At 46.8% G+C, this 27979-nt stretch overlaps 2 protein-coding genes across 3 annotated transcripts in view; one reads left to right on the top strand and one right to left on the bottom strand.

Annotated features, from left to right (window-relative positions):
• The window catches only part of NANS (N-acetylneuraminate synthase), a 34525-nt gene extending 7350 nt beyond the window's left edge, over nucleotides 1-27175 (top strand). Inside the window, exons 2-7 of the mRNA XM_024345794.3 lie at nucleotides 269-793; nucleotides 4625-4840; nucleotides 20995-21094; nucleotides 22270-22424; nucleotides 24889-25155; nucleotides 26944-27175. Of these exons, the coding sequence (XP_024201562.1) occupies nucleotides 662-793; nucleotides 4625-4840; nucleotides 20995-21094; nucleotides 22270-22424; nucleotides 24889-25155; nucleotides 26944-27153 (1080 nt within the window). The 5' untranslated portion in view covers nucleotides 269-661 and the 3' untranslated portion in view covers nucleotides 27154-27175. The remainder of the gene's footprint in view (nucleotides 1-268; nucleotides 794-4624; nucleotides 4841-20994; nucleotides 21095-22269; nucleotides 22425-24888; nucleotides 25156-26943) is intronic.
• Nucleotides 13279-27979, bottom strand: part of TRIM14 (tripartite motif containing 14) — a 52115-nt gene continuing 37414 nt past the window's right edge. Inside the window, exon 7 of one of the 2 annotated variants that reach the window (XM_016961305.4) lies at nucleotides 13279-16308. The gene's annotated coding sequence lies outside the window, so the exon portion shown is untranslated. Of the gene's footprint in view, nucleotides 16309-24562; nucleotides 25334-27979 lie in introns of those variants that run through there. The other variant, XM_063788459.1, reaches the window with a different exon arrangement.

Below are 27979 nucleotides of genomic sequence, written 5' to 3'. Positions count from 1 at the left end.
GCAACTTCTCGAACCTGTTGCCTCTCATATAATAGGAACCTCCGCCACTTCTTGAAAACTTACTACAAGCCAAGTATTGTGATCAGGGGTTTCTATACGTCATCTCACAGTTCTATTTTATTTTTTTGCTTCAGAGAGAAACAAAAATAACGCTCCGGAAGACTGAGTAACGTATATATGAGCAGGAGCTGGTGACTGGCATAGGCTGGACTCGATCCAGCTCTGTGATTCTAACTCTAGCAACCCTGTTTTTTCCATTACACCATAGGGCGCGCTCTCCCCATGCTCCTGAGAGCAGGACATAGACTATGCCCTGCGCAGACAGCCGTCCGCCTCCTGCAGGGAATGCTTGCTCCTGGGTGCACGCACGGATACCGCGATGGTCCGAGACCACGCTCTGGGACAGCAAGCCTCAAGCCTCGCACAGGAGAGGGCCGCGGAGCTTCCTCGACCCGCCCCGCCGCCCTTCCCGCGGGAGGCCCCGCCCCGATTGGCTGTCGGGAGAGAGGCGGGGCCTAGGGGATTGGCTGCCCGGCGACCGCGGGCTGACGTGGCGGGGCTGGCGTGTGGGTCTCGCAGCGCTGCTCACAGAACAGAGTAGAGGCGGCGGCGGCGGCCGGACCCAGACTGGTAGTGAGGCGTTGGACTCCGAGGCGCTGCAATGCCGCTGGAGCTGGAGCTGTGTCCCGGGCGCTGGGTGGGCGGGCAACACCCGTGCTTCATCATTGCCGAGATCGGCCAGAACCACCAGGGCGACCTGGACGTAGCCAAGCGCATGATCCGCATGGCCAAGGTGAGGCGGCAGCTCCCGGGACCCGGGATTCGGGCGCCGGGAGGGGCGGGGCGGGGCCGCGGGGAGCCAGGGCCACACGGCCTCCGCGGCTGGGTACCCTGGTCCGGCCTCTTCCCGCCCGCCAGTTCCGTTTTCGGAATCCTTCGGATCCCTCTTCCTCACCGTGTCCGCCACCCTCGTGACCTTTCTGCATTACAGCAGCTGCCTCCTAACCCGACCTGTTTCCTCCCCGTTCTGGTGCCAGAATAATCTTTCTAAAAGTCAGACTTGATCAGACCATCCCCCCTGCCTGGCACCTTCTGTGGCTCCCTCCTGCCCGCGGGTAGAGTCGAAACCCTTTAACATAGCCTTCAAGATTTTAATGACTGGGCCCCTTCCAGCCCGTCATAATTCTTCTCTGACATTCTTCAGCGGCACAGAGTTACTTTCAGGAATGACAGTTCCTGGAAGTTGCCGTGGTCTCTCTCACCCGCCATTCCCTGTATATGAAATATGAAGTGGTTAAAAGCCGGGCCTTTGAGTTCAAATCTCAGTTCCACCACTACTAGCTGTGTGAACATGGGCTGCTTACTTAGCCTCCGTGAACCCTTTTCCCCATTTGAAAACGGGGCTTGATAACAACAGTTCTTTCCACATGGAGTTGTTATGGGGATCAAATGAGATTCTCAGATAGAGCTCTGAGCCCAGCACTTGGCACACAGGAGTCGGTAAATGCGTGCTCCCTCTTCTGTTGGGACTGCCATATTCTTCATTACGACCCCAGCCCCCAGCATAAGGCCTGGCCTGCACTATGATTCTTTGGTTTAGAGATAGCTCACCCCATCTTTCCTTTCCCTTCATCAATGCTACTCAACTGATTTTGTATCATTTGTGATAGGTTTTTTAAATGTTTATTTATTTATTTATCTATGTTAGAGACAGGGTCTTGCTCTGTCACCCAGGCTGGAGGTTTTCTCTTACTGGTTTTTTTTTTTTTTCTGTTTTTTTTTTTTTTTGAGACAGGGTCTCTGTATCACCCAGGCTGGAGTGCAGTGGCATGATCCCGGCTCACTGCAACCTCTGCCTCCCAGGCTTAAGTGATTCTCCCACCTCAGCCTCCCGAGTAGCTGGGACCCACAGGCGTGAACCACCATGCCGGGCTAATTTTTTTGTAGAGATGGGGTTTGGCCATGTTACCCAGGCTGGTCTCGAACTCCTGAGCTCAAGCGATCTGCCCACCTTGGCCTCCGAAAGTGCTGGGATTACAGGTGTGAGCCACCACCCTTGGCCCTTGCTGTTCCTTTGGGACTGGTTTTATGGAAACCTAATCACTGAATCATAAAAATACTTTACAAAAATAACATTGCTAACATTTTTTGAGTGCTTACTCTACCAGATACTAAGCTAAATGCTGTACATGCACCATCTCATTTAATTTTTACAACAACCCAATGCCATGATGCTGCCGATTTCATTTTAAAGGCTAAGAGAAAATAAGTGACTTAGGCAAGGTCACATAGCTAGTATAATAAATACAGTAAGGGGTTTTTTCAGTTTTTGCTCCTAAGCCACAGGACTCCAGCCTTTCTTCTGCAACATTGTTTTCTAGAGGGAAATTCCCACTCTTAATTTGAAGGAGCAGTCTGTTTTTCCTCTTGGAATGCTGAAGTTGTAGAAATATCTAGAGATACTGAAGCCATAGAAACAAAGCTGTACTGACCAGGTGCAGTGGCTGATTCCTGTAATCCCATCACTTTGGGAGGCTGAGGAAGGCAGATTGCTTGAGCTCAGGAATTCGAGACCAGCCTGGGCCACATAGCAAGACCCTGTCTCTAATTCCATTGAGCTGGAATCTAGGTGGCTGCAGCCTTTAGGAAAGGGATCTGGCCAGCTCTGCTAGAGACACTGTGCAACTTTAGTCAGGTCAGTCTGGGCCTTGGGATCTTCATCTAGACAATGAGAGCGCTGTTGCCCAAGGTCACTTTCAGTTCTAATGTTCTTTGAACTTTCCAGCATCAAGTCCTGACCCTACCATCTTATGATTTGTCTAAGAGCAGGAGTAGTGATCTCAGCACTGACATTTCTGGACCCAAGAAGTTTTTATTTTTTTTTTCAAGACGGAGTCTCGCTGTGTCACCCAGGCTGGAGTGCAGTGGCATGATCTCGGCTTACTGCAAGCTCCGCCTCCTGGGTTCACACCGTTCTCCTGTCTCAGCCTCCCGAGTAGCTGGGATTACAGGTGCCCACCACCACACCTAGCTAATTTTTTGTATTTTTAGTAGAGACGGGGTTTCACCATGTTAGCCAGGATGGTCTCGATCTCCTGACCTCGTGATCTGCCCACCTCGGCCTCCCAGAGTGCTGGGATTACAGGTGTGAGCCACGGCGCCCGGCAGCCAAGAAGTTTTTAATAGCATGAATACCTCTGTGTCTACAGAAATGGCCGTGAGATGGGACTTTAGTGGGTTTTAATTACTCTTTTTCTTGAGTAGATTGTTTTTGTTTGAGTCAGGGTCTCACTCTGTTGCTCAGGCTGGAGTGCAGTGGCACCATCATAGCTCATTGCCACCTCAACCTCTGGGGATCAAGCGATCCTCCCCCCTCAGCCTCCTGAGTAGCTGGGACTACACGCGTATGCCACCATGCCTGGCTAATTTTTATATTTTTTGTAGAGACAGGGTCTTACTATGTTGCCGAGGCTGGTCTTGAACTCCTTGGTTCAAGCAATCCTCCCACCTTGGCCTCTCAAAGTGTTTGGATTATAGGCATGGGCCACTGTGCCTGACCTCTTGAGTTTTTTTTTTTTTTTTTTTTTCAGTCAAACATTCCAGCTTTTATATTATTGCCTCTGCTCAGTAGAAGTCATCTAGGGGCTGGGGCATTTTTGTTTTGTTTGTCTGCTTTTTAACATGTAACCTGTTCAAAGAAAATGTCATGGAGAAAAGCGCCAGTGCAAAGCAGCTAAAAGCAGAGTTGCTATTGTTGAAATCAGAGAAAGAGGCATAGGGCACTGTCCCTGGATGTTCCTGTCCCTGAGAGGGCCTCATTAGGACAGTTTACACATCCTGGAGGTAGCCCAAACTGCTTTTATATCGATGGAGAAACTGAGTCCAGAGCTGGGAAGTGACTTATCTAAGAGTTAGGGTCAAAGTTAAACCAGAATTTTTCTTTACTAAATTCTGGTCCAGTGCTGAGTTGACTATTCTTTGCTCAGTTATATAACTTAAAATCTTCCTTAACTCTTTGATCCAATGTTTTTAATATTTACAATGCAAAACAAAGGAAAAAAGTCCCATTTTTTTTTCTTTTGGCATGTTAAGAGAAAAAAATAGGGGGAGGTCTCCCATCTCCAAACAACCTTTTCTTCCTTTCAGACTTTCTTGCCTTTTCTGTTCCTCTTCCTTGGAGGTCCTTAAGGTCTCCGTCAGTCTATGTTGTTTTTAAAGATGGTGATGTCGGCTGGGCGCAGTGGCTCATGCCTGTAATCCCAGCACTTTGGGAGGCCAAGGCAGTTGGATCACCTGAGGTCAGGAGTTCAAGACCAGCCTGGCCAATGTGGCAAAACCCTGTCTCTACTAAAAATAACAAAAATTAGCCGGGTGTCGTGGTGGGTGCCTGTAATCCCAGCTACTTGGGAGGCTGAGGCAGGAGAATGGCTTGAACCCGGGAGGCATTGGTTGTAGTGAGCCGAGATCACACCTTCTGCACTCCAGCCTGGGTGAAAGAGCGAAACTCTGTCTCTAAATAAATAAATAAATAAAGATGGTGATGTCATAGTGGTTGCTCCAGAATTTTTTCCTTTTTTTGAGAATCTACGACAGTCACTGAAAGATGTCCTAATGTGTGTTGTAGGAGTGTGGGGCTGATTGTGCCAAGTTCCAGAAGAGTGAGCTAGAATTCAAGTTTAATCGGAAAGCCTTGGAGAGGCCATACACCTCGAAGCATTCCTGGGGGAAGACGTACGGGGAGCACAAACGACATCTGGAGTTCAGCCATGACCAGTACAGGGAGCTGCAGAGGTACGCCGAGGAGGTTGGGATCTTCTTCACTGCCTCTGGCATGGATGAGGTGAGTCCTCTGCTGCTCTGTCATTTGTCACTTTAGCAGACCAAGGGCCAGCAGGCAGCCTGGTGACTTCCAGCTTAGGGCCACCTCCAGCCCTTGCTCATCCTTTCTGTTCCCAACTACTGGAGAGGCTAGCAGGCGCCAAAGCCCAGTGAGAATCTGTGGGAAGGATGCCATTGTTTTAAAAACACGTTGTCTCTGGCCGGGCTTGATGGCTCACACCTGTAATCCCGGCACTTTGGGAGACTGAGGGGGATGGATCACCTGAGGTCAGGAGTTCGAGACCAGCCTGGCCAACATGGTGAAACCCCATCTCTACTAAAAATACAAAAATTAGCTGGGCATGGTGGTGCGTGCCTGTAATCCCAGTTATTTGGGAGGCTAAGGCAAGAGAATCACTTGAACCTGGGAGATGGAGGTTGCAGTGAGCTGAGATCACGCCACTGTGCTCCAGGCTGGGCAACAGAGCAAGAGTCCATCTCAAATTAAAAAAAAAAAAAAAAAAAAGGCCAGCCGTGGTGTCTCACACCTGTAATCCCAGCACTTTGGGAGGCCGAGGCGGGCAGGTCACGAGGTCAAGAGATCGAGATCATCCTGGCCAACATGGTGAAACCCTGTCTCTACTAAAATACAAAAAATTAGCTGGGCGTGGTGGCATGCGTCTGTAGTCCCAGCTACTTGGGAGGCTGAGGCAGGAGAATCGCTTGAACCTGGGAGGTGGAGGTTGCAGTAAGCCGAGATTGCGCCACTGCACTCCAGCCTGGTGATAGAGCAAGATTCCGTCTCAAAAAAAAAAAAAAATAATAATAATAATAATAATAGTAATAACAATAACAAGTTGTCTCTGGAAGTAGGGGTCAGCCACACTGGAATCCCAGAGTCCCTCCAAGCTGTAGGGACACCCCAGCTGGGCCAGGTTTCTCCCAGTAGAAAATGGTCTGGGAACCAGGGGCTGGGTGTGGTGGCTCACACCTGTAATCCCAGAGCTTTGGGAGGCTGAGCTGGAAGGACTGCTTGAGGCCAGGAGCTCAAGACCAGCGTGGGCAACACAGGGAGACCCTATCTCTACAAAAAATACAAAAATTAGCCAGGCTTGGTGGCATACTCCTGTAGTCTGGGAGGCTGAGGATTGCTTGATCCCATGTATTTGAGACTGCAGTTAGCCATGATTGGACCACAGCACTCCAGCCTGGGTGATAGAGCAAGACCCTGTCTCTTAATAAAAAAAAAAAAAAAAAAAAAAATAGAGCAAGGAAACCACAATTCTGGAGTCCGCTCCTTGCTGACTAGCCTTGACTGACTTGAGTAGGGGGACACTGGCACTGTCCAGAAGGGACAGGATGGTCACCGGTGGTTTTTGGCTTGGCCATGCTACATCCTGGAAGAGTACAGCTCGTGCCAGGTCTCAGGTCCCATCTGCTCTGTGACCTGCCTCCTTAAAATTCCTTCATGTGTTCTTTTGAATGTAAAAAAAATTTTAGTTATAAAAATAACATTACAGAAAGTTTAGAAAACAAGAAAAGGGAAAAAACTGACCCATAATCCCTCTATAGCAGTTCTTTTTATATATTTCCTCCTGAAGTCTTTTTATATTCTTGTTTTATTGCCTGCTGGTACTATTTAGTGAACATCGAGTTCTGTGCCTGCTTGTTTTAGTTAACATTATAGCACGAACTTTTACCCCACCTTATGCTTAAAGATTTTAATAGCAACGTAATATTTCTTTTGGTGCATGTACTATACTGTACCTAACCATTCCTTTACTTTTGGATACGGAAGTTATTTCAGTTTTTTTTTTTTTTTTGAGACAGAGTCTCAAAAAAACTGGGGGAAGAGTATATAGGATTTCTCTGTTTTCTTTCTTACAGCTGCACGTGAATCTACCATTATCTCAAAATTCAAAGTTTAAAATTAAAAAAAGTTTCCTCGGCCGGGCGCGGTGGCTCACGCCTGTAATCCCAGCACTTTGGGAGGCCGAGGCGGGCGGATCACGAGGTCAGGAGATCGAGACCATCCTGGCTAACACGGTGAAACCCCGTCTCTACTAAAAATACAAAAAATTAGCCGGGCGTGGTAGCGGGCGCCTGTAGTCCCAGCTACTCGGGAGGCTGAGGCAGGAGAATGGCGTGAACCCGGGAGGCGGAGCTTGCAGTGAGCCGAGATCGCGCCACTGCACTCCAGCCTGGGCGACAGAGCGAGACTCCGTCTCAAAAAAAAAAAAAAAAAAAAAAAGTTTCCTCAATTTTATTTTATTTTATTTATTTTATTTTTTTGAGATGGAGTCTCACTCTGTCACCCAGGCTGGAGTGCAGTGGCGTGATCTCAGCTCGCTGCAACCTCCGCCCCCCAGGTTGAAGCGATTCTCCTGTCTCAGTCTCCCAAGTATGCATGCACCACCAGGCCTGGCTGATTTTTTTTGTATTTTTAGTGGAGACAGGGTTTCACCATGTTAGCCAGGCTGATCTCAAACTCCTGACCTCAGCCAATCCGCCCGCCCCAGCCTCCCAAAGGTCTGGGGATTACAGGTGTGAGCCACCATGCCCAGCCCAGTTTTATTTTTTGTTGTTGTTTGCTTGTTTTGAGACAGAGTCTCACTGTCTCCCAGGCTGGAGTGGAGTGGCGTGATCTCAGCTTACTGCACCCTCTGCCTCCCAGGTTCAAGTGATTCTCATGGCTCAGCCTCCTGAGTAGCTGGGATTACAGGCACCTGCCACCAGGCCCAGCTAAATTTTGTATTTTTAGTAGAGATGGGGTTTCACCATGTTGGCCAGGCTGGTCTCGAACTTTTGACCTCAGGTTATCCACCTGCCTCAGCCTCCCAAAGTGCTGGGATTACAGGTGTGAGCCACTGTGCCTGGCCTAGTTTTTTTGTTTTTTGAGATGGGATCTTGTTCTGTCACCCATGCTGGAGTGCAACGATGCAGTCATAGCTTACTGCAGTCTCAAACTCCTGGCCTCAAGTGATCCTCCTGTCTCAGCCTGCTGAGTAGCTGGGACTACAGGCATGTGCCAACACGCTTGGCTAATTTAAAAAAAAATTTATAGAGACAGGGTCTCACCGTGTTGCCCAGATTGATCTCGAACTCCTGGCCTCAAGTGATCCTCCCATCTAGGCCTCCCAAAGTGCTGGGATTACAGGTTTAAGCCACTGCACCCAGCCAGTTTTTTTGCGCTAATAAGTAGTGCTGAGATAGACATCTTTTCTCTGTTTGGGGTTGTTTCCTTAAGATGGCTTCTTAGAAATAGATTTTTAGGTAAAAGCTTAGAACATTTTTATGGGTCTTGAAACACTTTTTCTTTTGGTCAACCAGGTTATTTGAAGCAGACTTCTGACTCTGTGCCACTTTTCCAGTTCTAAAACATGTGTGTCGACTGAGTTGAAAGAAGCACACATGCAGCTCAGGCCAGAGATAATGGGTGGTTTAAAAAAGGAGGAAGGTGGAGAACCTAGGCCTCTAGAGAACTTGGCAGTTTCAGGCTACACTTCTGTAGACCAAATTCATTCCTTAATTCACAGCATTCGTACGCATGACATTCTTCAAATGCAGTTGTGTACTTAACAATCCTAATTCCCTATTTTTTTTTTTAAAGACGGAGTCTTGGTCTGTTGCTCAAGCTGGAGTGCAATGGCACAATCTTGGCTCACTGCAACCTCCACCTCCCGGGTTCAAGTTATTCTCCTGCCTCAGCCTCCTGAGTAGCTGGGATTATAGGCGCCTGCCACCACACGCGGCTAGTTTTTGTATATTTTTAGTAGAGATAGGGTTTCACCATGTTGACCAGGCTGGTCTTGAACTCCTGACCTTCAGTGATCCGCCTGCCTCGGCCTCCCAAAGTTCTGGGATTACAGGTGTAAGCCACCGCACCCGCCCTAATTCCCTACCTTTGAAGTACACATTATTGTTTATGAAGCATCTTCACATACAGTAATATATTTTATCCCTACAGTGCCCCATTTTACAGATGAAGAAATGGAGGACCAGAGGGGCCAGAAGTTTGTTCAGTATCACACAGTTAGGAAATGGGTCTTAAAGGTAGCAGATCTGATGCCTAGAGCAGTATGCTTTCCACAGTCCCTCAGCTGCTGCTGCCTGGCTGGCAGCCCAGGCTTCCCAGAGCGTAGACTCCCACTGTGAATGCCTGAAAGCTCAGGAGAGTCTCTGCATGCACCACGCTCGGTACCAGTTCAAGACTGAAGTTGGCTGGAGAGTCTCTGGGCCCAAGAGCTGCCTTGGGAGTGGGGACAGATTTTTTTTTTTAACCTATGTAAAAAGGTTAGTTAGATATATTGCTGATCTTCAGTTAATTACTGCCCTGCAACCTGGGGCAGGGGCCTCACTCTGCATCCAGTTTCAAATCTGAGACCTGGGTTTGCTCAAATTCAGTTCAAACTGGTGACATAGCAGCCTGCATTCAGAAAGGAATAGGTCTTGTAAGTATCAACAACAGAACCAAAGGGACATTATTGTGTTAATCCTTCTGGGCGTACTCACAGCCCAGGAGAGTTTCTGAGATTGTATGTGGTGTCCTCTAAATAAATAGGATTGTTTTTCAACAGATGAATTACAATGTTTAGCTTCTGGTGAAATAATATTATTCTTTTAAAGTGTTAGTCACTCCTGGTGCTTTTTTTTTTTTTTTTTTTTTTGAAACAGAGTTTCGTTATTGTTGCCTAGGCTGGAGTGCAATGGTGCGATCTCGGCTCACTGCGACTTCCGCCTCCTGGGTTCAAGCAATTCTCCTGCCTCAGCCTCCCAAGTAGATGGGATTACAGGTGCCCACCACCATGCCCAGCTAATTTTTTTTTTTTTTTGTATTTTTAGTAGAGACGGGGTTTCACCATGTTGGCCAGGCTGGTCTCGAACTCCTGACCTCAGGTGATCCACCCTTCTTGGCCTCCCAAAGTGTTAGGATTACAGGCGTAAGCCTCTGCATCCAGCTGCTTTTTTTTTTTTTTCCCCCCTGGAGACAGAATGATAACGGTTTGGCTGTGTCTCCACCGAAATCTCAACTTGAATTTTATCTCCCAGAATTCCCACGTGTTGTGGGAGGGACCCAAAGGGAGGTAGTTGAATCATGGGGGCTGGTCTTTCCCGTGCTATTCTCATGATAGTGAATGAGTCTCATGAGATCTGATGGGTTTATCAGGGGTTTCTGCTTTTGCTTCTTCCTCATTTTCTCTTGCTGCTGCCATGTAAGAAGTGCCTTTTGCCCCCCACCATGATTCTGAGACCTGCCCAGCCATGTGAAACTGTAAGTCCAATTACAGCTTACAGCCTTCCCCAGAGTAATCACTTTGAGAAGCACTTTCATTTGGAGGACTAAGTCCTAACCTAGTTGTTAAAAATAATTAGGCTCAGTAGTTTTGTCGTCCCTCCTCCTCCATAGTTGCTTCCCCAGGACACAGTTTTTCTAAAACTTGACCATACCTAGTGTTGAATCCATAGTAAGGAGAAATGTTATGTGTGCATTTCATTGCAGTGACAATTAAAAACAATAATAACCAATCAGAGTAATGAGAAGTATATGAAGGCGGTTTCCAAAGTGTGGTTCAGGAACCCCTGGGGGATTCATGAGCCCTTTCAGGAGGTCCACAAAGGCAAAGCTATTTCCATAATGATACTCAAATGTTATTTGTCCTTTCCATCGTCATTCTCACAAGTATATAGTGGAGTTTTCCAGAGGCTAGGTGATGTGTGATGACATCATTCCTCTGGCAGCGGCTCACCTAATGGAAGGTGTGTTGTGTGTTTTTTTAAAGAACAGTTTTATTGACACACCATCCAATTCACCCAATCGAGGGTACAATTCAGTGGTGTTTAGTAATATTTACAGAGTTGTGCAACCATTAATACAATTACCGTTAGAACATTTTTTATCACCCCCAAAAGAAAAGCTACCCATTAGCAGCACTCCTCAATTGCCCCAATTCTCCCAGGCCTAGGCAACCACTTACCGATTTTTTTTTTTTTTGAGACAGAGTCTCACTCTATTGCCCAGGCTGGAGTGCAGTGGTAGGATCTTGGCTCACTGCAACCTCTACCTCTCAGGTTCAAGCAATTCTCCTGCCTCAGCCTCCCGAGTAGCTGGGATTGCAGTCATGCACCACCCTGCCCAGCTAATTTTTGTATTTTTAGTGGAGACAGGGTTTCACCATGTTGACCAGGCTGATCTTGAACTCCTAATCTCAGGTGATCCACTTGCCTCGGCCTCCCAAAGTGCTGGGATTGTAGGTGTGAGCCACTGCGTCCAGCCTCAAATTTCTGTCTCTATAAATTTGCCTATTCTGGATATTGCATATAAATAGAATCATACAATATGTGGTCCTTCGAGCCTGACTTCTTTCATATAACATTGTGTTTTCATTTATGTTGTAGCATATATCAGTACTTCATTTCTTTTTTTGACTAACTCATAATTCAATTTTATGGCTATACTACATTTTATTTACCCATTTGTCAGCTGGTGGACATTTGGGTTGTTTCTACTCTTTGGCTGTTATGAATAATGCTGCTATGAGCTTTTATGTACAGGTTTTATATGGACATGTGTTCATTTCTCTTCGGTATTACATATATGAGTGGAATTGCTGGGTCACCTGGTAACTCTATGTTTAACTTTTTTGAGGAACTGCCAGACTGTTTGCCAAAATGGCTGCACCATTCCCGCCAGCAGGGTTTGATGGTGCCAGTTGCTTCACATCCTCATCATTTGTGATTACCTCCTGATTCTAGCCATCCTAGTGGATGTGACATGGTGTCTCACTGTGGTTGTGATTTGCATTTCTCTGATGCATCTTTTCATGTGTCTGTTGGTCATCTGCATATCTTCTTTGGAAGAATGTCTATTCAGATCCTTTGTCAGTTTTAAGAGTTGGATTATTTTTCTTTATATATTCTTTTGAAATTTAATTATTTTTTCATGTATAGCCTTCCAATGAATTGTCTTTATATATTTTAAGTACAAGTCCTTTAGTAGATAAATGATTGTAAAATACTTTCCTAGTCTTTGGGTTGTCTTTTTCACTTTCTTTTTTTGTGTGAGATACGGTCTTGCTCTGTCGCCCAGGCTGGAGTGCAGAGTGATGCAATATCGGCTCACTGCAACCCTGGCCTCCTGAGCTCAAGCAATCCTCCCACCTCAGCCTCCTAAGTAGCTAGGACTATAGGCATGCGCCATCAGACTCAGCTAATTTTTGTATTTTTTGTAGAGACAAGATCTCACTATGTAGCCCAGGCTGGTCTCAAACTCCTGAGCTCAAGTGAACAGCCAACCTTGGCCTCCCAAAGTGCTGGGATTACAGGCATGAGCCACCATGCCTCGCCCTTTTTCACTTTCTTGATAGTGTCCTCTGAATTACAAACATCTTTAATTTTGATGATGTCCAAATTATCTTTTTTTCTTCTTGTGTTTGTCTATTTATATGTTTAAAAATTTCTCATTTATTTTTATTTTTGAGACAGGGTTACACTCTGTCACCCAGACTGGAGTGCAGTGGTATAATCTCAGCTCACTACAACCTCCAACTCCCGGGTTCAAGTGATTCTCATGCCTCAGCCTCCCAAGTAGCTGGGATTACAGGCACACACCACCATGCCCAGCTAATTTTTTTTTGTATCTCTTGGTAGAGATGGAGTTTCACCTTGTTGGCCAGGCTGGTCTCGAACTCCTGACCTCAAGTGATCTGCCTTCCTCGGCCTCCCAAATGCTAGGATTACAGGTGTCAGCCACCTCACCCAGCCATTTTTAGCTTTTTTTTTTTTCTTTATTTCTCAGTTTTAAACCACAATGTGATATCACTGCACAGCTGTCAGTATCGTTAAAGTAAAAAGTGGTTGGCTGGATGCAGTGGCTCACTCCTGAAATCCCAGTACTTTGGGAAGCTGAGGTAGGAGGGTCGCTTGAGGCCAGGAGTTCAAGACCAGCCTGGGCAACAATAGCAAGACCCCATCTATTAAAAAAAAAAAAAAAAGCCAGGCATTGTGGTGTGTGCCTGTAGCCTCAGCTGCTTGGGAGGCTGAGGCAGGAAGGCGGGAGGCTTCCTTGAACCCAGGAGCTTGAGGCTGTGGTAAGCCATGATTGCACCAGTGAACTCCAGACTCCAGCCTTGGCAAAAGAGTGAGATCCTGTCTCTAAAAAAAAAAAAAAAATGGATAACACCACATGGTGTCAAGGATACAAAGAAAATAGATCATTCATATATTGCTGGTGGGAATGTAGAATGATCCAATCACTCTAGAAAACAGTATGGCAGTTTCATTCCTTCTTTTTTAAACAGCTTTATTGGGACATAATTCATATACTGGATAATTCAACCACTTAACGTAGACTGGGAGTTTCTTATAAAGCTAGATAATGTGTTTATCATATGACCCACCAGTTGTCATTTGGTAATTTATCCCCAAAGAAATGAAAACTTAACATTCATACAAAAACCTGTATGTGAGTGTCATTACAACTTTTATTCTTAGTAGCTCAAAACTAGAACAAGCAAAATGTTCGTTAGTGGGTGAATGGTGAAACAAACTGTAGTACATGCATACCGTAGAGTACTACTCAGCAATCAAAAGGAATGAACTATTTTTCTTTTTTTTTTTGAAACGGAGTCTCACTCTATTGCCCAGGCTGGAGTGCAGTGGTGTGATCTCGGCTCACTGCAACGTCCACTGCCCGGGTTCAAGTGATTCTCCTTCCTCAGCCTCCTGAGTAGCAGGGATTACAGGCACATGCCATGGTGCCCGGCTAATTTTTGTACTTTTTGCAGAGATGGGGTTTCACCATCTTGGCCAGGCTAGTCTCAAACTCCTGACCTTGTGATCCACCCACATCGGCCTCCCAAAGTGCTGGGATTACAGGCGTGAGCCACCGCGCCCAGCCAGGAATGAACTATTGATGCGTGCAGCACCCTGGATGCATCTCAAGGAAATGATGCTGAGTGAGAAAGCAGCATATGCAGAAGGGAACATACTGTACGATTCTGCTTCCATGACATTCTGGAAATAACAGAATTATGACAGTGGAGAACAGATGAGTAGTTGCCAAAGGTTAGTAAGGGAAGGGGATGTGGTTATAAAGGGGTGACATGAAAGATCCTTGTAGCAGTGGCATCATGGTACCTTCTGTATGGTGACCGTGGCAGTGGTCACATGAGTCTGTGCATGGGGTAAAATTGCATAGAATTAAATATAGGCACACAGAAATGAATACTTGTAGAAATGGTGAAATCTGAATAAGATTGGTTGACTTTGTCAATGTCATTCACCCAGTTGTGATATTGTACTATAGTTTTACAAGACATTACCATTGGGGGAAACTGGGGGAAGAGTATATAGTATCTCTCTGTGTTCTTTCTTACAGTTGCACCTGAATCTACCATTATCTCAAAATTCAAAGTTTAAAATTAAGAAAAGATTCCTCTATTTTATTTTATATTTTATTTTTTGAGACAGAGTCTCGCTGTCACGCAGGCTGGAGTGCAGTGGCACGATTGTGGCTCACTGTAACCTTCGCCTCCCAGGTTCAAGCAATTCTCCTGCTTCAGCCTCCCAAGTAGCTGGGACTACAGGTGTATGCCACCATGCCCAGCTAATTTTTGTATTTTTAGTAGAGACGGGGTTTCACCATGTTGACCAGGCTGGTCTTGAACTCCTGACCTCAGGTGATCTGCTTGCCTCAGCCTCCCAAAGTGCTGGGATTGCAGGTGTGAGCCTCTGTGCCCGGCTTTCATTTTAAATTTTTATTTTATTTATTTATTTCACTCTGTTGGCCAGGCCGGAGTGCAATGGCGTGATCTTGGCTCACTGCAACTTCTGCCTCCTGGGTTCAAGAGATTCTTGTGCCTCAGCCTCCTGAGTAGCTAGGATTATAGGTACCCGCCACCACACCCGACTAATTTTTGTATTTTTAGTAGAGATGAGGTTTTACCATTTGGCCAGGCTGGTCTCAAACTCCCGACCTCAGGTGATCCGCCCACCTTGTCCTCCCAAAGTGCTGGGATTACAGGCATGAGCCATCGCGCCTGGCCACAATTTTAATTTTTAATTCAGCAAATACGAATAAATAAAACCACATCAAAAAATAAAAATAAAAAAGATCTGCAGACTCTTTAGTAATTTTTTTTTTTTTGAGACAGGGTCTCACTCTGTTGCCCAGGCTGGAGAGTAGCGGCACAATCATAGCTCATAGCTCACCGCAGCCTTGACAGCCCAGGCTCAAGCGATCCTCCCACCTCAGCCTTCTTAGTAGCTGGGACTACAGGTCCATGCCACCACAACCAGCTAATTTCTAAATTTTTTTGTAGAGATGGGGTCTCCCTATGTTGCCCAGGCTGGTCTTAAACTCTGGGCCTCAAACAGTCTCCCACCTCGGCCTCCCAAAGTGCTAGGATTACAGGTGTGAGCCACTGCGCTTGGCCTCCTTAGTAATTTTTAAGAATTTGAAGATGAAAACATTTGGGACCCCATGCTGAATGCTGTATACACATACCCCAGCTGTGTGGTGTGTACCTGGCTATATGATGGCACGACTATATGGTACACACCTCAGCTGTACGGTACATACCCCCGACTGTATGATGCACACCCCAGCTCTGTGGTACACACCCTGCTGTGTGGCCCATACCCGGGCTATATGGCCCAGTGGCCAAGTGAATGGACTCTAGGGTCAGATTTTAAGTTTGAATATGGCTCTGCCTGTCATTTCTGGTATATCCATGTGGAGGTTATTTAACCTTTTTGTGCCTGTTTTCTTCCGTTGTAAAGCGGGCTTCCTAGCAGAACCCATCTGGGAGGGAAAGTGAAGATTAAATGTGATCGTTAATATAAAGCATAGTACACAATCAGTATTCAGTGAATATCAGTTACAATTAAGGAAAGCAACCTGGGCTAAGGGCTAGGACATCTGGGTACTTGCAGGCTGGGACATCTGGGTACTTGTCCTGGCTTTGCCCTTAACTCTCAGTGTGACCTTGGTGAGCCCCTTCCCTGCCTGGGCCACCATTTCCTTTTCCGTGTGTGACCAAGCTACCATCCAGTGGTTCTCTCTATTCTGATGTCCTGAGTCAGCACAGAACCAGGGAAGATGTCATCAAGGTGACTTGCACCTGGATTGGAGACTTTTCTGCTTCCGTCCACGTTTCCTGGAAATGCAAGCTCCCTGAGCTCCTGGATCCGACCTAGGAGAAAGGTGCCTCCTTGCCCGTGTGAGGCTGCCAAGGCGGAGTCACTTCTTTAGGCCGTGCCCTGCAGGTGGCATCGGTTGAGAACCCGGAGCGGTTGGGTGATAGGGAGGAGTCTGGTGTTTGTAGCGGGGCTTCCTTCTTGGTTTTCCTTCCCTCTGCTCCCCAGGCAGCCCATTTGCTTGGTGTCTGTGATGTGTGTTTTAGAGTCAGGCTCTCTGAGCTCAGCTCCTGGTGCTCACACTCTGTGTGGCTTGGGCTCCTCATGTAACCTTGGAGCCGCAGTGACCCCCGTCTGTAAAAACAGGATTGTTAAGATGCCCCTGGGGCTATCTGGAGGATTCAGGGAGCTAAGCCCGTGGGGTGCCAGCACAGGGCCAGGTCTGCACTCACCCAGCGATGGCTGTTCTGTGACTCAGAACCCTTTGGAGTTTTTCTGCTTCAGCCTATTTGGGCAGGTAGGTTCCTCTGGATGAGGAATGCCATTTGTCCCCAGCTAGTCCCCTGCCTGACATAGGGCACAGGCAGTGAGGGAAAGTGCATTTTTTTTTTTTTTTTGAGACGGAGTCTCGCTGTGTCGCCTAAGCTGGAGTGCAGTTGTGCAATCTCTGCTCACTGCAACCTCCACCTCACGGGTTCAAGCAGTTCTCTGCCTCAGCCTCCCGAGTAGCTGGGACTACAGGTGCCCGCCACCATGCCCAGCTAATTTTTGTATTTTTAGTAGAGACGGAGTTTCACCATGTTGGCCAGGGTGGTCTTGAACTCCTGACCTCATGATCCACCCACCTCGGCCTCCCAAAGTGCTGGGATTATAAGCGGGAGCCACCATGCCCGGCAGGAAAGTGCATTCTTTAAGAGCCTTTACAAGAGTTAATTTACCTTGCCATCTGTCAAACTATTGGAGGTAGATTTGTTCCTTGTTCTGTATTTACCTAGCAAGTGGCTCCCAGTGTTTACCTACCCTAACTTCCCTATAGAAACAGGCATTTATTGAGTGCATATTTTCTCCACACTGTATGCTGTTCTAGGGCGTTCTCTGTGTGCTGAGGAAAGGTTAAGGTGTGGCAGAATTTTATTAAGGCCAAGAAAACCGTCAGGGCTTCTGGTTGAAAGTTGCACCAAGGCTGTGGAACTCAGGTGAAACAGCAGAATGTCTTTAGTCTAAAAGGAAAGTTCTATTGAGAAGGCAAATGGAAGCCATGACCAAAGAGGTGACTCCTGAGGGACATGCTCTCCTCACACACAGTAGCCATCCCAGCAAAGCCACCCTTCCCTCCAGCACCTGCCTCTGTCCTAGGCACGGTGCCCTCTGACAGGCTGCTGCCCTGAGGCTGGCCCAGCCTATTTGTGGCTACACCCTTCCCCTGACTCCCTGTTCTCCCCAGCTCATCACCATGGGCTTTTTTTTTTTTTGAGACGGAGTCTTGCTCTGTCACCCAGGCTGGAGTGCAATGGCATGATCTTGGCTCACTGCAACCTCCACCTCCCAGGTTCAAGTAATTGTCCTGCCTTAGCCTCCCGAGTAGCTGGGATTACAGACACACACCAACACGCCGGGCTAATTTTTGTATTTTTAGTAGAGACGGGGTTTCGCCATGTTGGCCAGGCTGGTGTCGAACTCCTGACCTCGTGATCTGCCCGCCACGGCCTCCCAAAGTACTGGGATTACAGGCGTGAGCCACCACGCCTGGCCTGGCCTTCTTTTTTTTTTTTTTAATCCTGAAGGATCCAAAAACTGAGGGGAGAGGAAGGGACTTTAGAAAAATCTCAGCTCCACTCCTCTCTTTCCTTACCCCTGACTCAGATCAGCAGTTCCCAGAGTGTCCCACAGGACACAGTACAGAAATGGGGTTCTGTGGGCACGTGTTGTCCACCCTCATTCATTAATTGATTTAGAATCAATAAAGGGTTTTTTGGTTTATTTTTTGTTTTGTCACCCAGGCTGGAGTGCAGTGACACGACCTCAGCTCAGTGCAGCCTTGACCTCCTGGGTTCAAGCAATCCTCCCACTTCAGCCTCCTGAGTAGCTGGGACTGCAGGCACACACCACACACCCGGCTAATTTTTATGTGTTTTGTAGAAATGGGATTTCGCCATGTTGCCTAGGCTGGTGTCAAACTCCTGGGCTAAAATGATCCTCCTGCCTTGGCCTCCCAAAGTGCTGGGATTACAGGCATGAGCTACTGTGCCTGGCCAGAATTAATAAAGTTCTGAGTCGAATAAGTTTGGGAAACACTGGGTTTGGAACTCAGCTAAGTTGATTTACTGGGACCCTCTAAGAAGGCATTAAGGCAGGGTAGTGTTTCTCCCAAACGAGGCTATCCATGGGACCCATTTCTGCATGCTGAACTCAGCTGGGAGCCCGAGGAGAGTTGTACATGCCTGAGGTCCCTTCAGACTCCCACAGACTTTGTGCTATGGGGCAGGAGGGAGAGAGGAGTGTTGAGGCTGCTGGGCTGCATGGAACCCCAGATAGAGAGGGAACCCGATAGCAGGGTGGGCAGGCTAGAGGAAGTCAAGGAGTCCCTGAAGAGAAAGGGGTCACCAGTTGCTGAACCAGCCTGTAGTAGCCCCTAGGCACAGCGATACTGTCTTAGGGCTGAAAGTTAGGATCTTCCAGATTACTCAGATTCCCTTTGCCCGATGGCTCTGAGTGGCAGTTTTCTAAATGGCCACTGGGTGGCGCTGGCTCCCCAGGAGGCGGCAAAATGAGGCGCCCCTTCCCTTTCCAGCAGGAATTGGCCTTTTTCTTTACTTGAAAATTACAGAATTCCATGCAGATTTTACAGCCTCTGTAGGTAAGCTTTCACAAGGTGTTTTTCTGCACTTGTCCCCCCTCCTTGCCCCGATCGCTCTGCCCCTCTCTTGGGGGGGGTTCCTGCTTCTGTTTATGCCCTGGTGGGCCACACCACACTCCCACAAGATGAACATTATACAAAAGAAAACTCAGTGGAAGGTTCCTTCTTTAAACAGAAAGCACTCTCTTCATCTGCCAAATGAAGTGAGAAGGGTAGGAAAATTAGATTTTATTGAAAAAATATATTTAAAACTGATGTTTTTTCAGTTCTGTCTTAGGGCTAGTTAGCAGTGTTATGAGACACAAACAGGAAGGAGTGAGGTGGAAAGGTATGGAAGGTACTGGGCATGGCAGCTGAAGCTTGCAACCCCAGCGCTGTGGGAGGCCAGGGTGGGACAACTGCTTGAGGTCAGGAGTTTGAGAACAGCCCGGGCAACACAGCAAGACCCCATCTCCACAGCAAATTAAAAAAAAAAAAATTAGCCACATGTGGTGGCACGTGCCTGTGGTCCCAGCTACTTGGGAGACTGAGGCAGGAGGATTGCTTGACCCCAGGAGTTTGAGACCAGTCTGGGCAACATAGCAAGACCCCGTCTCTACCACAAAAGAAAAGAAAAAGATGGAAGGGGAAAAGAGAAGAGTTAAAAATAAAGCAGAGAAGAAGAGCAGTGAGAAAGGTGAAGGAAGGGAGGAAAGGAAGGAAACGGGAGGGAGGGAAGGAAAGGGAGGAAGGGAGGGAGGGAGGAAGGAAGGGAGGGAGGGAAGGAGAGAGGAAGGGAGGGAGGTTGGTCGGTCCTAGACCAATCAGAGTTTGCATTTCATTTCAGCAACTTCCCTGGGAGAGGGAAAGATTTGTGCCCATGTGATCAAGTGTGAGAAGCTCACTAAGCCCTAACTTATTTCTGAGTCACCATTCAAAGACATTGATTTTTTCGACTTTTGATTTCCAACTTCAAAACAAAACAAAGGGACTCAAGAAAACTTTTGAAGGTGATGTGTATGTTTATTACTCTTGTGCTGATGGTAGCAGTAGTGTATACTTAAGTCCCAACTCACCAAATTACATTATGTGCAGTTTTTAGTATATCAATTACACCTTACTGAAGCTGGAAAGAAATGATAATAAAAAGTTTTTGAGTTCTTATAATTTGACAGCAAACTGAGATTTTACTCTTATAACTTGTGATCCACTGATTCCTTCAGCTAGCATTTGCTGACATTTACCATTTCCTGAGTCTTGTTGATGAATACTAGAGAAGGATGTTGAAGAGCACTAAATAGGTAACCTCAAGCAGTGACGTTATATCTGAAAAAAGTGACTGAGGTTCACTTTTAAGTAGGCAGCGTGCTTTGAGGCCTGAAAGGGCTCGGGTTGAATGGGCCCTGCCAGCCATGGATCCTTATGTAGAGGCTGGGCAAAAAAATGCTCCATTTTCCCCCTTTCACCAAGAATTGAAATAGCCCCTTTTCCTGCTCGTTTGGCCGAGTAGAAGGGAAAGCCTTTGAGGCTATTCATGTTTTCACTGCCTGGTTTTCTGGGTCAGGATTAGGTCATGACCGTTTCATGTTTGTTCATTTGGCCTTGGGCCCCTGGGGCAGGTAGGGTCTGGCCAGGGGAAAGGTTCTTTTCCAGATTTTTTTTTTTTTTTTTTTTTTTTTGAGACGGAGTCTCGCTCTGTGGCCCAGGCTGGAGTGCAGTGGCATGATCTCAGCTCACTGCAACCTCCGCCTCCCAGGTTCAAGTGATTCTCCTGCCTCAGCCTTCTGAGTAGCTGGGATCACAGGTGCCCGCCACCACACCCGGCTAATTTTTATATTTTTAGTAGAGACGGGGTTTCACCATGTTGGTCAGGCTAGTCTCAAACTCCTGACCTCAGGTGATCCGCCCGCCTTGGCCTCCCAAAGTGCAGGCATGAGCCACCGCGCCCAGCCCTTTTCCAGATTCCTGTAGCCAGCAAAGACCAGCACCAAACATTTGTTGGGGTAATGGATGGGTGGATGCAAATGAATGTTTGCATTTGAATGAAATGACTGAGAACAAATCTTTGCCTGCTTTCAAGTTGCTGAGCGTCCCTCTACTGCCTAAGATGAGGGGTTTTTCTATTTGTATGTTATTCCTCGCCTGTCATAACAACAGTGTTTTTGGACAATGGTGAAAAGGAGCTCCCTCTTTGATTTTTGTAGATGGCAGTTGAATTCCTGCATGAACTGAATGTTCCATTTTTCAAAGTTGGATCTGGAGACACTAATAATTTTCCTTATCTGGAAAAGACAGCCAAAAAAGGTAAGTGTCTAATTTTTTACTTAAAATCGAAGGGAGTCCAAACCTTCATATTTTTACTCCCCTCATGGTGGCCCACTTTCAGGCAGATTTCATGAAGACAAATTTTAGCCTCTTTTCATTTTTTTAAATAGAGACAGGGTCTCGCTGTGTTGGCCAGGTTGGTCTTGAACTCCTGGCCTAAAGCAATCCTCCCATCTCGACCTCCCAAAGTGCTAGGATTACAGGCATGAGCCACCGTGCCCTGCCAGAAACCTCTTTTCAATCAGCCTGTACTTCCATTTTTTGTAAGCTAAGTTGAAAGAAAATGAATTAAGGATATGACAGTTTTTATAAGACATTTAGAAATTCTTTTTAAGAATTTTTTTTTTTTTAATAGAGACAAGGTCTGTCTATGTTGCCCAGGTTGGTCTTGAACTCCTGGATTCAAGTGATCCTCCTACTTCGGCCTCCCAAAGTGTTGGGATTACAGGTGTTAGCCACTGCACCTGTCCTAGAAAATTTTTTAACTAAAATTTATAAGAAATTAAGGATATGACAGTATATATAAAACCTAGCTGGGTATGGTCGTGCATTACTGTGGCCCCAGCTACTCGGGAGGCTGAGGTAGGAGGATTGCTTGAGTTTGAGACCGCAGTGGGACATGATCATGTAAAGTGGTTTTACAACATGAACAATTTCATTTGATTCCTCATAACACTCCTAGGACTGAAACAGGTCATGATTATGATGCTTGATACTTATTTCACAGAGGAGGCCTCTGAGACTCAGAGACGGACAGTACTCTGCCCAGGCACAGCTAGAAGTGGCAGCTCCGCACCTCACATTCACTCACACTCTTGAATCAGCACTCATTCTACTGTACTGCCATGGTATACAACCTATTAATCAGATGAGATACTCATTTTCCTCTTGGCAGTGTGAAATTCCTCTGCCTCTTTAATTCAGTTCCTTTTGCTCAAGAACACTGTCGGGGGGCAGAGGGGAGCCCACCTTTCGTATGGCCGAGGGCAGGAACCCAACAAGCTCCTCTCTGTTCCCCCACAGGGGCTGGCACAGTGTTTTAAGAGATGTCTGTGGAGTTCAGTTGAATGATGAGACCAGCAGTTGGGATGTGTTGGGGAGAGTCAGAAGCTCTAAAGAGAAAGTGCTGATGGTGTTGGTGCTGGATTACTCAGGTCGCCCAATGGTAATCTCCAGCGGGATGCAGTCAATGGACACCATGAAGCAAGTTTATCAGATTGTGAAGCCCCTCAACCCCAACTTCTGCTTCTTGCAGTGTACCAGCGCATACCCGCTCCAGCCTGAGGACGTCAACCTGCGGGTCATCTCGGTGAGCAGGAGGGAGGGGGTTCCCTTGTTGGGCCATTTACTATGGGGAAGACGTAGTCTTTTTTATAACCAAAATTCTAACAAACCATGGCATACTTTATAATTTGAACATCCTTTGACAGTCTTGCTGTTACCAAATCAAATTCGAGCTAAGCAGTTGAGGAAGCACATACATTCTAAAGAGGGTGACTGTAAATGAAATTTTCTTGGCCAGGCGCGGTGGGTCATGCCTGTAATCCCAGCACTTTGGGAGGTCGAGATGGGCAGATCACCTGAGGTCAGGAGTTCGAGACTAGCCTGGCCAACATGGTGAAACCCCTTCTTACTAAAAATATAAAAATTAGTCAGGCATGGTGATGCGTGCCTGTGGTCCCAGCTACTCAGGAGGCTGAGGCAGGAGAATCGCTTGAATTCAGGAGGCAGAGGTTGCAGTGAGCCGAGATTGCACCACTGCACTCAAGCCTGGGTGACAGAGTGAGACTCTCCGGGAAAAAAAAAAAAGTCTGTCTGTCAGCAGACATTTGGGATGATTTTACCTTTTGGCTATTGTGAATGATGCTGCTATGAACACTAGTGTACAGATAAATATTCATCTTTTTTCATACTAAGTTATAGGAGGCCTTCTTGAAACTTCCTGGCTTTTTCTGCTTTATTTGCTGACTCTCTTATTTTCTAATGCTGAGCATCCCTGAGGCTCAAACTAGTTATAGTGACAGGCTTGAGGGAAATTACTCTCTCCCAGGATCTTGCCTACTCAGTCATTTCACAGATGGTGAAATCCAGTCCCAAGTCGGGAAGCCTGAGATCCCACAGCAGCTTGGTGGCAAAGCTGGAACTAGAACCTGGGCATGTCCCCCTAGGCCTTTGTCTCTTACTGTCTCACGCCATCTCTCTCAGTTCTTCCTGTAGCACTGGAAATTTAACTTTATTCGAAAATATGTATGTAATTATCATTAAAACTATTATAGTAACATTAATGGAATTCTATCTATCTATCCACACATACTAGAATCCTGATATTGCAGTTGTTTTCCTTTTATATTTTCCTTTCAGTATAGTATTTGACATCGTTTTCCCCATAATATAAGCTTTCTTACATGTTGTTATACAGCCATTAACTTTTTAAAAGTTAGCCTTTTTGAAAACTGACATTACCCTCTTTTTACCTAAACTTTCTGTCCCTCCCAATCCTGTTTTTGCTTCACTTACAGCTTATCTAAATCATGTTATTTTTAAAATTTAAAAATGATTTCTGTGAAATATGTAATGTCGAAAGTAAACATCCTCTGCACTCCCATCCCACAGAGATTCCGATAATTAACAGTTTAGTAGATGTGACCCCAGCTATTTTCCTTTACAGTGTATCTCCGTCCCCACTCAAGGTGCTGTCATGTCCTCTCTCTTGACACTACACATTGCAGGAGTTATTCTGCCAGCCTATCCCATCTTGGGCCTGCACATAGTACAGTGGTTTGAATTTTCAAACTTGTAGCAACCCGCACTCCATCACACACCCTTAAGCCTGGTTTTCAAGGCCTTTGCCACCTAACCCTCCTAATCTTTTGTTAAACCCCACCTGAGGCCAGACACCATGGCTCATGCCAGTAGTCCTAGCACTTTGGGAGGCTGAGGCAGGTGGACTGCTTGAGGCCAGGAGCTCGAGACCAGCCTGGCCAATGTGGCGAAAACCTGTCTCTACTAAAAATACAAAAATTAGCTGGGCGTGGTGGCGGGCACCCATAGTCCCAGCTGCTCAGGAGGCTGAGGCAGGAGAATCGCTTGAACCCAGGAGGCAGAGGTTGCAGTGAGCTGAGATCACGCCATTGCACTCCAGCCTTGGCGACAAGAGCAAGACCCTGTTTCAAAAAGAAATAATAAATAACAATAAAATAATAATACACGCTACCTGAGTCTTTCTACTGTACTCAGCTTTCTGGTCACCCTCACCAACAAGACTCACCCATCTTAGAGTGTCTTTTGTTGCATTCAGTGAATTATAGATAACGGATTAATTATTTATCATTTCCACCAAAGGACTGTTTTGAGATTGGGCTGTATATATTATTGATGATATTTGTGCATATAGCACATTTGCTTTCAGCAGCTCAGGCTAATTAAATGTGACAGATGGTTTTTGAATGAGGTTAGACATTCATTTATAGTTCTGTTGTTACTCTTGGTGTATTGTGCAATGTGAAACATTCTTAAAATGCATTCTTTAGAATAACAGTAACCATTTTTAGAGCATTTACAATGTGCTGAGTGCTTCTCATGCATTTACAGCAACACTCAGCAGGTATTATTATCATCCCTAGGAAAGAGAGGCTCAGAGAGCCTCAGTATCTTGCCCCTGGCTGCACAGCTAGTGAGTGGCTAAACCGGGGCTCAACCAGATACGCTTCACCTGGAGAATATGCATAAAGCAGCATGATATTTAACGTTATTTTTCTTTTTCCATTTTAAAGGAATATCAGAAGCTCTTTCCTGACATTCCCATAGGGTATTCTGGGCATGAAACAGGCATAGCGATATCTGTGGCCGCAGTGGCTCTGGGGGCCAAGGTGTTGGAACGTCACATAACTTTGGACAAGACCTGGAAGGGGAGTGACCACTCGGCCTCGCTGGAGCCTGGAGAACTGGCCGAGCTGGTGCGGTCAGTGCGTCTTGTGGAGCGTGCCCTGGGCTCCCCAACCAAGCAGCTGCTGCCCTGTGAGATGGCCTGCAATGAGAAGGTGCGTCCTGCCGGACTCTACTCGGTTCTGCTGCCGTGTGCGGAAAAAGGATGGGCTGGCCCGAGAGGGATGGTCAGGACCAGCCCTCCCTGAGCCAGGCTGATGAAATGATGAATGAATGTGCTCCCACCCCGTCAGCTTCTTCAGGTTTCTCTTCAGTAATGCATGTCACTCTGGCCTGTAGCAGCAGCAGGAGAAACATGTTATCTAAAGGGAACTTTAGCAGTTTCTCTGGCCACCTAGGGTCACATTAGAGTCTTCCACTAATTCTCTGAAGCCCATGGCCCCAGTACTCCTAGACTCCAGAATATATAACAGGAGTGAGGCCCTGGAATAAGTCAAGTCTGGGCTCCCTTGGAGCAGGTAAGCCCTGAGAAACATTTAGGCACGGTGTTCCCTGAGAAACATTTAGGCACGGTGTTCCCTGAGGTACCAGAAGAGCCTGTGGCATTTCCTAAGCCAGGGTGGCACTGGTGGGAAGGGCAGTGAGTCGTTGCAGAGGTGGGTGGGTGATGATGCAGCTATTCCTTGTGCAACACTGACCTTCAGACAGAGGAACTGGTGGGCCTAGAAGCACTGCCTGGCATGCTGACTATCAGGGCTTCCTGGAAGCCGTGGCCTGGACCTTCTTGCCTTCTGAGTCATAGAGCCAGGCAGGCATCCTGGGGCTGCCAGGCACACACACACACACCTAACCTGTAGGCTGTCGGGGTCAAGGCAAAGACCAAACACCAGGCATGCCTGAGACTGTTGTCACTTTTTATTCTAGTGGGGCCTACCTGCTTCCCCAAATCAAAGATGCATCTATACCAGGAAATTAAAATAAAGTAAAAAGAAATAGTTTCTTTATAGAGGAAACAGGAGAGAATTAGACCAGAAACCAGAGTAAGATTTATAACAGCTGAGCACTTAATTTGGCTCTCTGAGCAGACAGTAAAACATAACAGGATGCATGATTATCACTTGACATTTTTTCCTGGCACCACATTCCAAGCAGAATTGATTCCTTGCACTCTTACGTGGAGGATATAGAGTAATAAAACACGTAATTTATTTGAAAGCATTTATGGAGAAGACAAACACTGGTCATGAGCTTCAGGTACCCTTCATTCCCTCATCTGCCTGTATTATCTGCCCCTTCCTCGGGGGCTCCTTTTCTTGCCATCTGCATAACAGCCACATTCACCATCTTATGAGTCCTTCATATTTCTATTTTACCAAACAAAGTGGCGGTAAGGTGTGTGCCCTGGAGAACGGTGTGTCAGGAGTTAAGAATCTCATCCCTATGTTTCATCTTGGCTGTCTGCAACCCTGGCCAAGTCACCCACCCTGTATGGGCCTCGGTTTCCCCATGTTTACAATGAGATACTGAGCTGGATGGTAACCAAAAGAATCAGAGTTTGCATGTATTGAGAGCATTCTATGTTCCAGGTACATTCTGTAATATCACCAATCCTTACAGTCATCTGACAGGCTAGTTTCCATTTGACAGGGAAACTAAAACATGGCCTATACCCCACAGACTGGGATTTGAACCTGGCTCCGCCTACATAGCCTCAGCCCTTTCCTTTGCACTTTATTGTAAAGGCTCCTCCTCTGAGTCTCTGGATTCAATCTATACTGGTTGAATTCCTGCCATGTATGAGATATTCTGAGCAGTGTAGGGGGCAACAGAGTGCCTGCTCCCAAGGTACTGCCTGGGGAAGACTGATCAGGGAACTTGAGTGTAAAGTAGTGTGCACTAGTTACTTCTGTGAAGCTGGCACTGAATGTTCATTTTGTCCACAGCTGGGCAAGTCTGTGGTGGCCAAAGTGAAAATTCCGGAAGGCACCATTCTAACAATGGACATGCTCACCGTGAAGGTGGGTGAGCCCAAAGGCTATCCTCCTGAAGACATCTTTAATCTAGTGGGCAAGAAGGTCCTGGTCACTGTTGAAGAGGATGACACCATCATGGAAGAATTGGTAGATAATCATGGCAAAAAAATCAAGTCTTAAAAATAAAGTGCCATTCTCTGAATTCTCAGCTCCCTTACTGATGCTGTCGGGTGTGTTTGAGTGAGGCGAGGGCAGGAATGGCGGTCTTCAGGGACCTGGCTGTCATCCACCTCCACCTGCTCCTTAGACAGCAGATGTTTCTGGGCTAGGCCCTGTGTCAGCCCACTGGAGACAGAAAACGATCCAGTGATGCAATCTCTCCTTCAAGTTGGCCAGCTTAGTGCACTGGCCAACAGTGCCTTATAAACAGAGCACCAGAAGAAGGGGTGGTTCCAAACCAAGTCCATATCCTCCAGTTGCTGGGTGGCTGCAGAGAGGGGTGAGAGCTGGCTGCACATGTCTTTTCCTTTAAGCCTTCATTCTTACTTCCTTACAGCCCTTTACTTCTCCATTGTCTTTATCCCTTTCCTGCCCTTGGCCTCTGTGTTTAGCGGGCATTGTATAGCAGTCACTCCACATCACAGAAAGGATTGGTCAAAGGATCTTGTAGGCAGAAAATGCTGAAAGCACTCCTCTCAGAGCAAAGAGAGGGAAATGGCATGTGTTCCTTCTCTGAACAAATATTGAGGGCCATCTTTGTGCCGGGCACTGCTTTAGGCACAGAGGATATGGCCATGAACAAGCCCCAGTCCCTTCCTCAGAGAACTTCCATTCAGATGGGGGCAGATGCTTAAAAATCCATAGCATAGTGATTCAGTCACACAATATGTTAGAAGGTGGTATGTGAGCCAGGCGTGCTTGTGTGAGCCTGTAATCCCAACTACTTAGGAGGCTGAGGTGGGAGGATTGCTTGAGACCAGGAGTTCAAGCTATAATACGATCTTGG

The sequence above is a fragment of the Pan troglodytes genome, chromosome 11, assembly GCF_028858775.2.
Source record: "Pan troglodytes isolate AG18354 chromosome 11, NHGRI_mPanTro3-v2.0_pri, whole genome shotgun sequence".
NCBI lineage: Eukaryota > Metazoa > Chordata > Mammalia > Primates > Hominidae > Pan > Pan troglodytes.
This window is presented reverse-complemented; position numbering and strand designations above follow the sequence as displayed.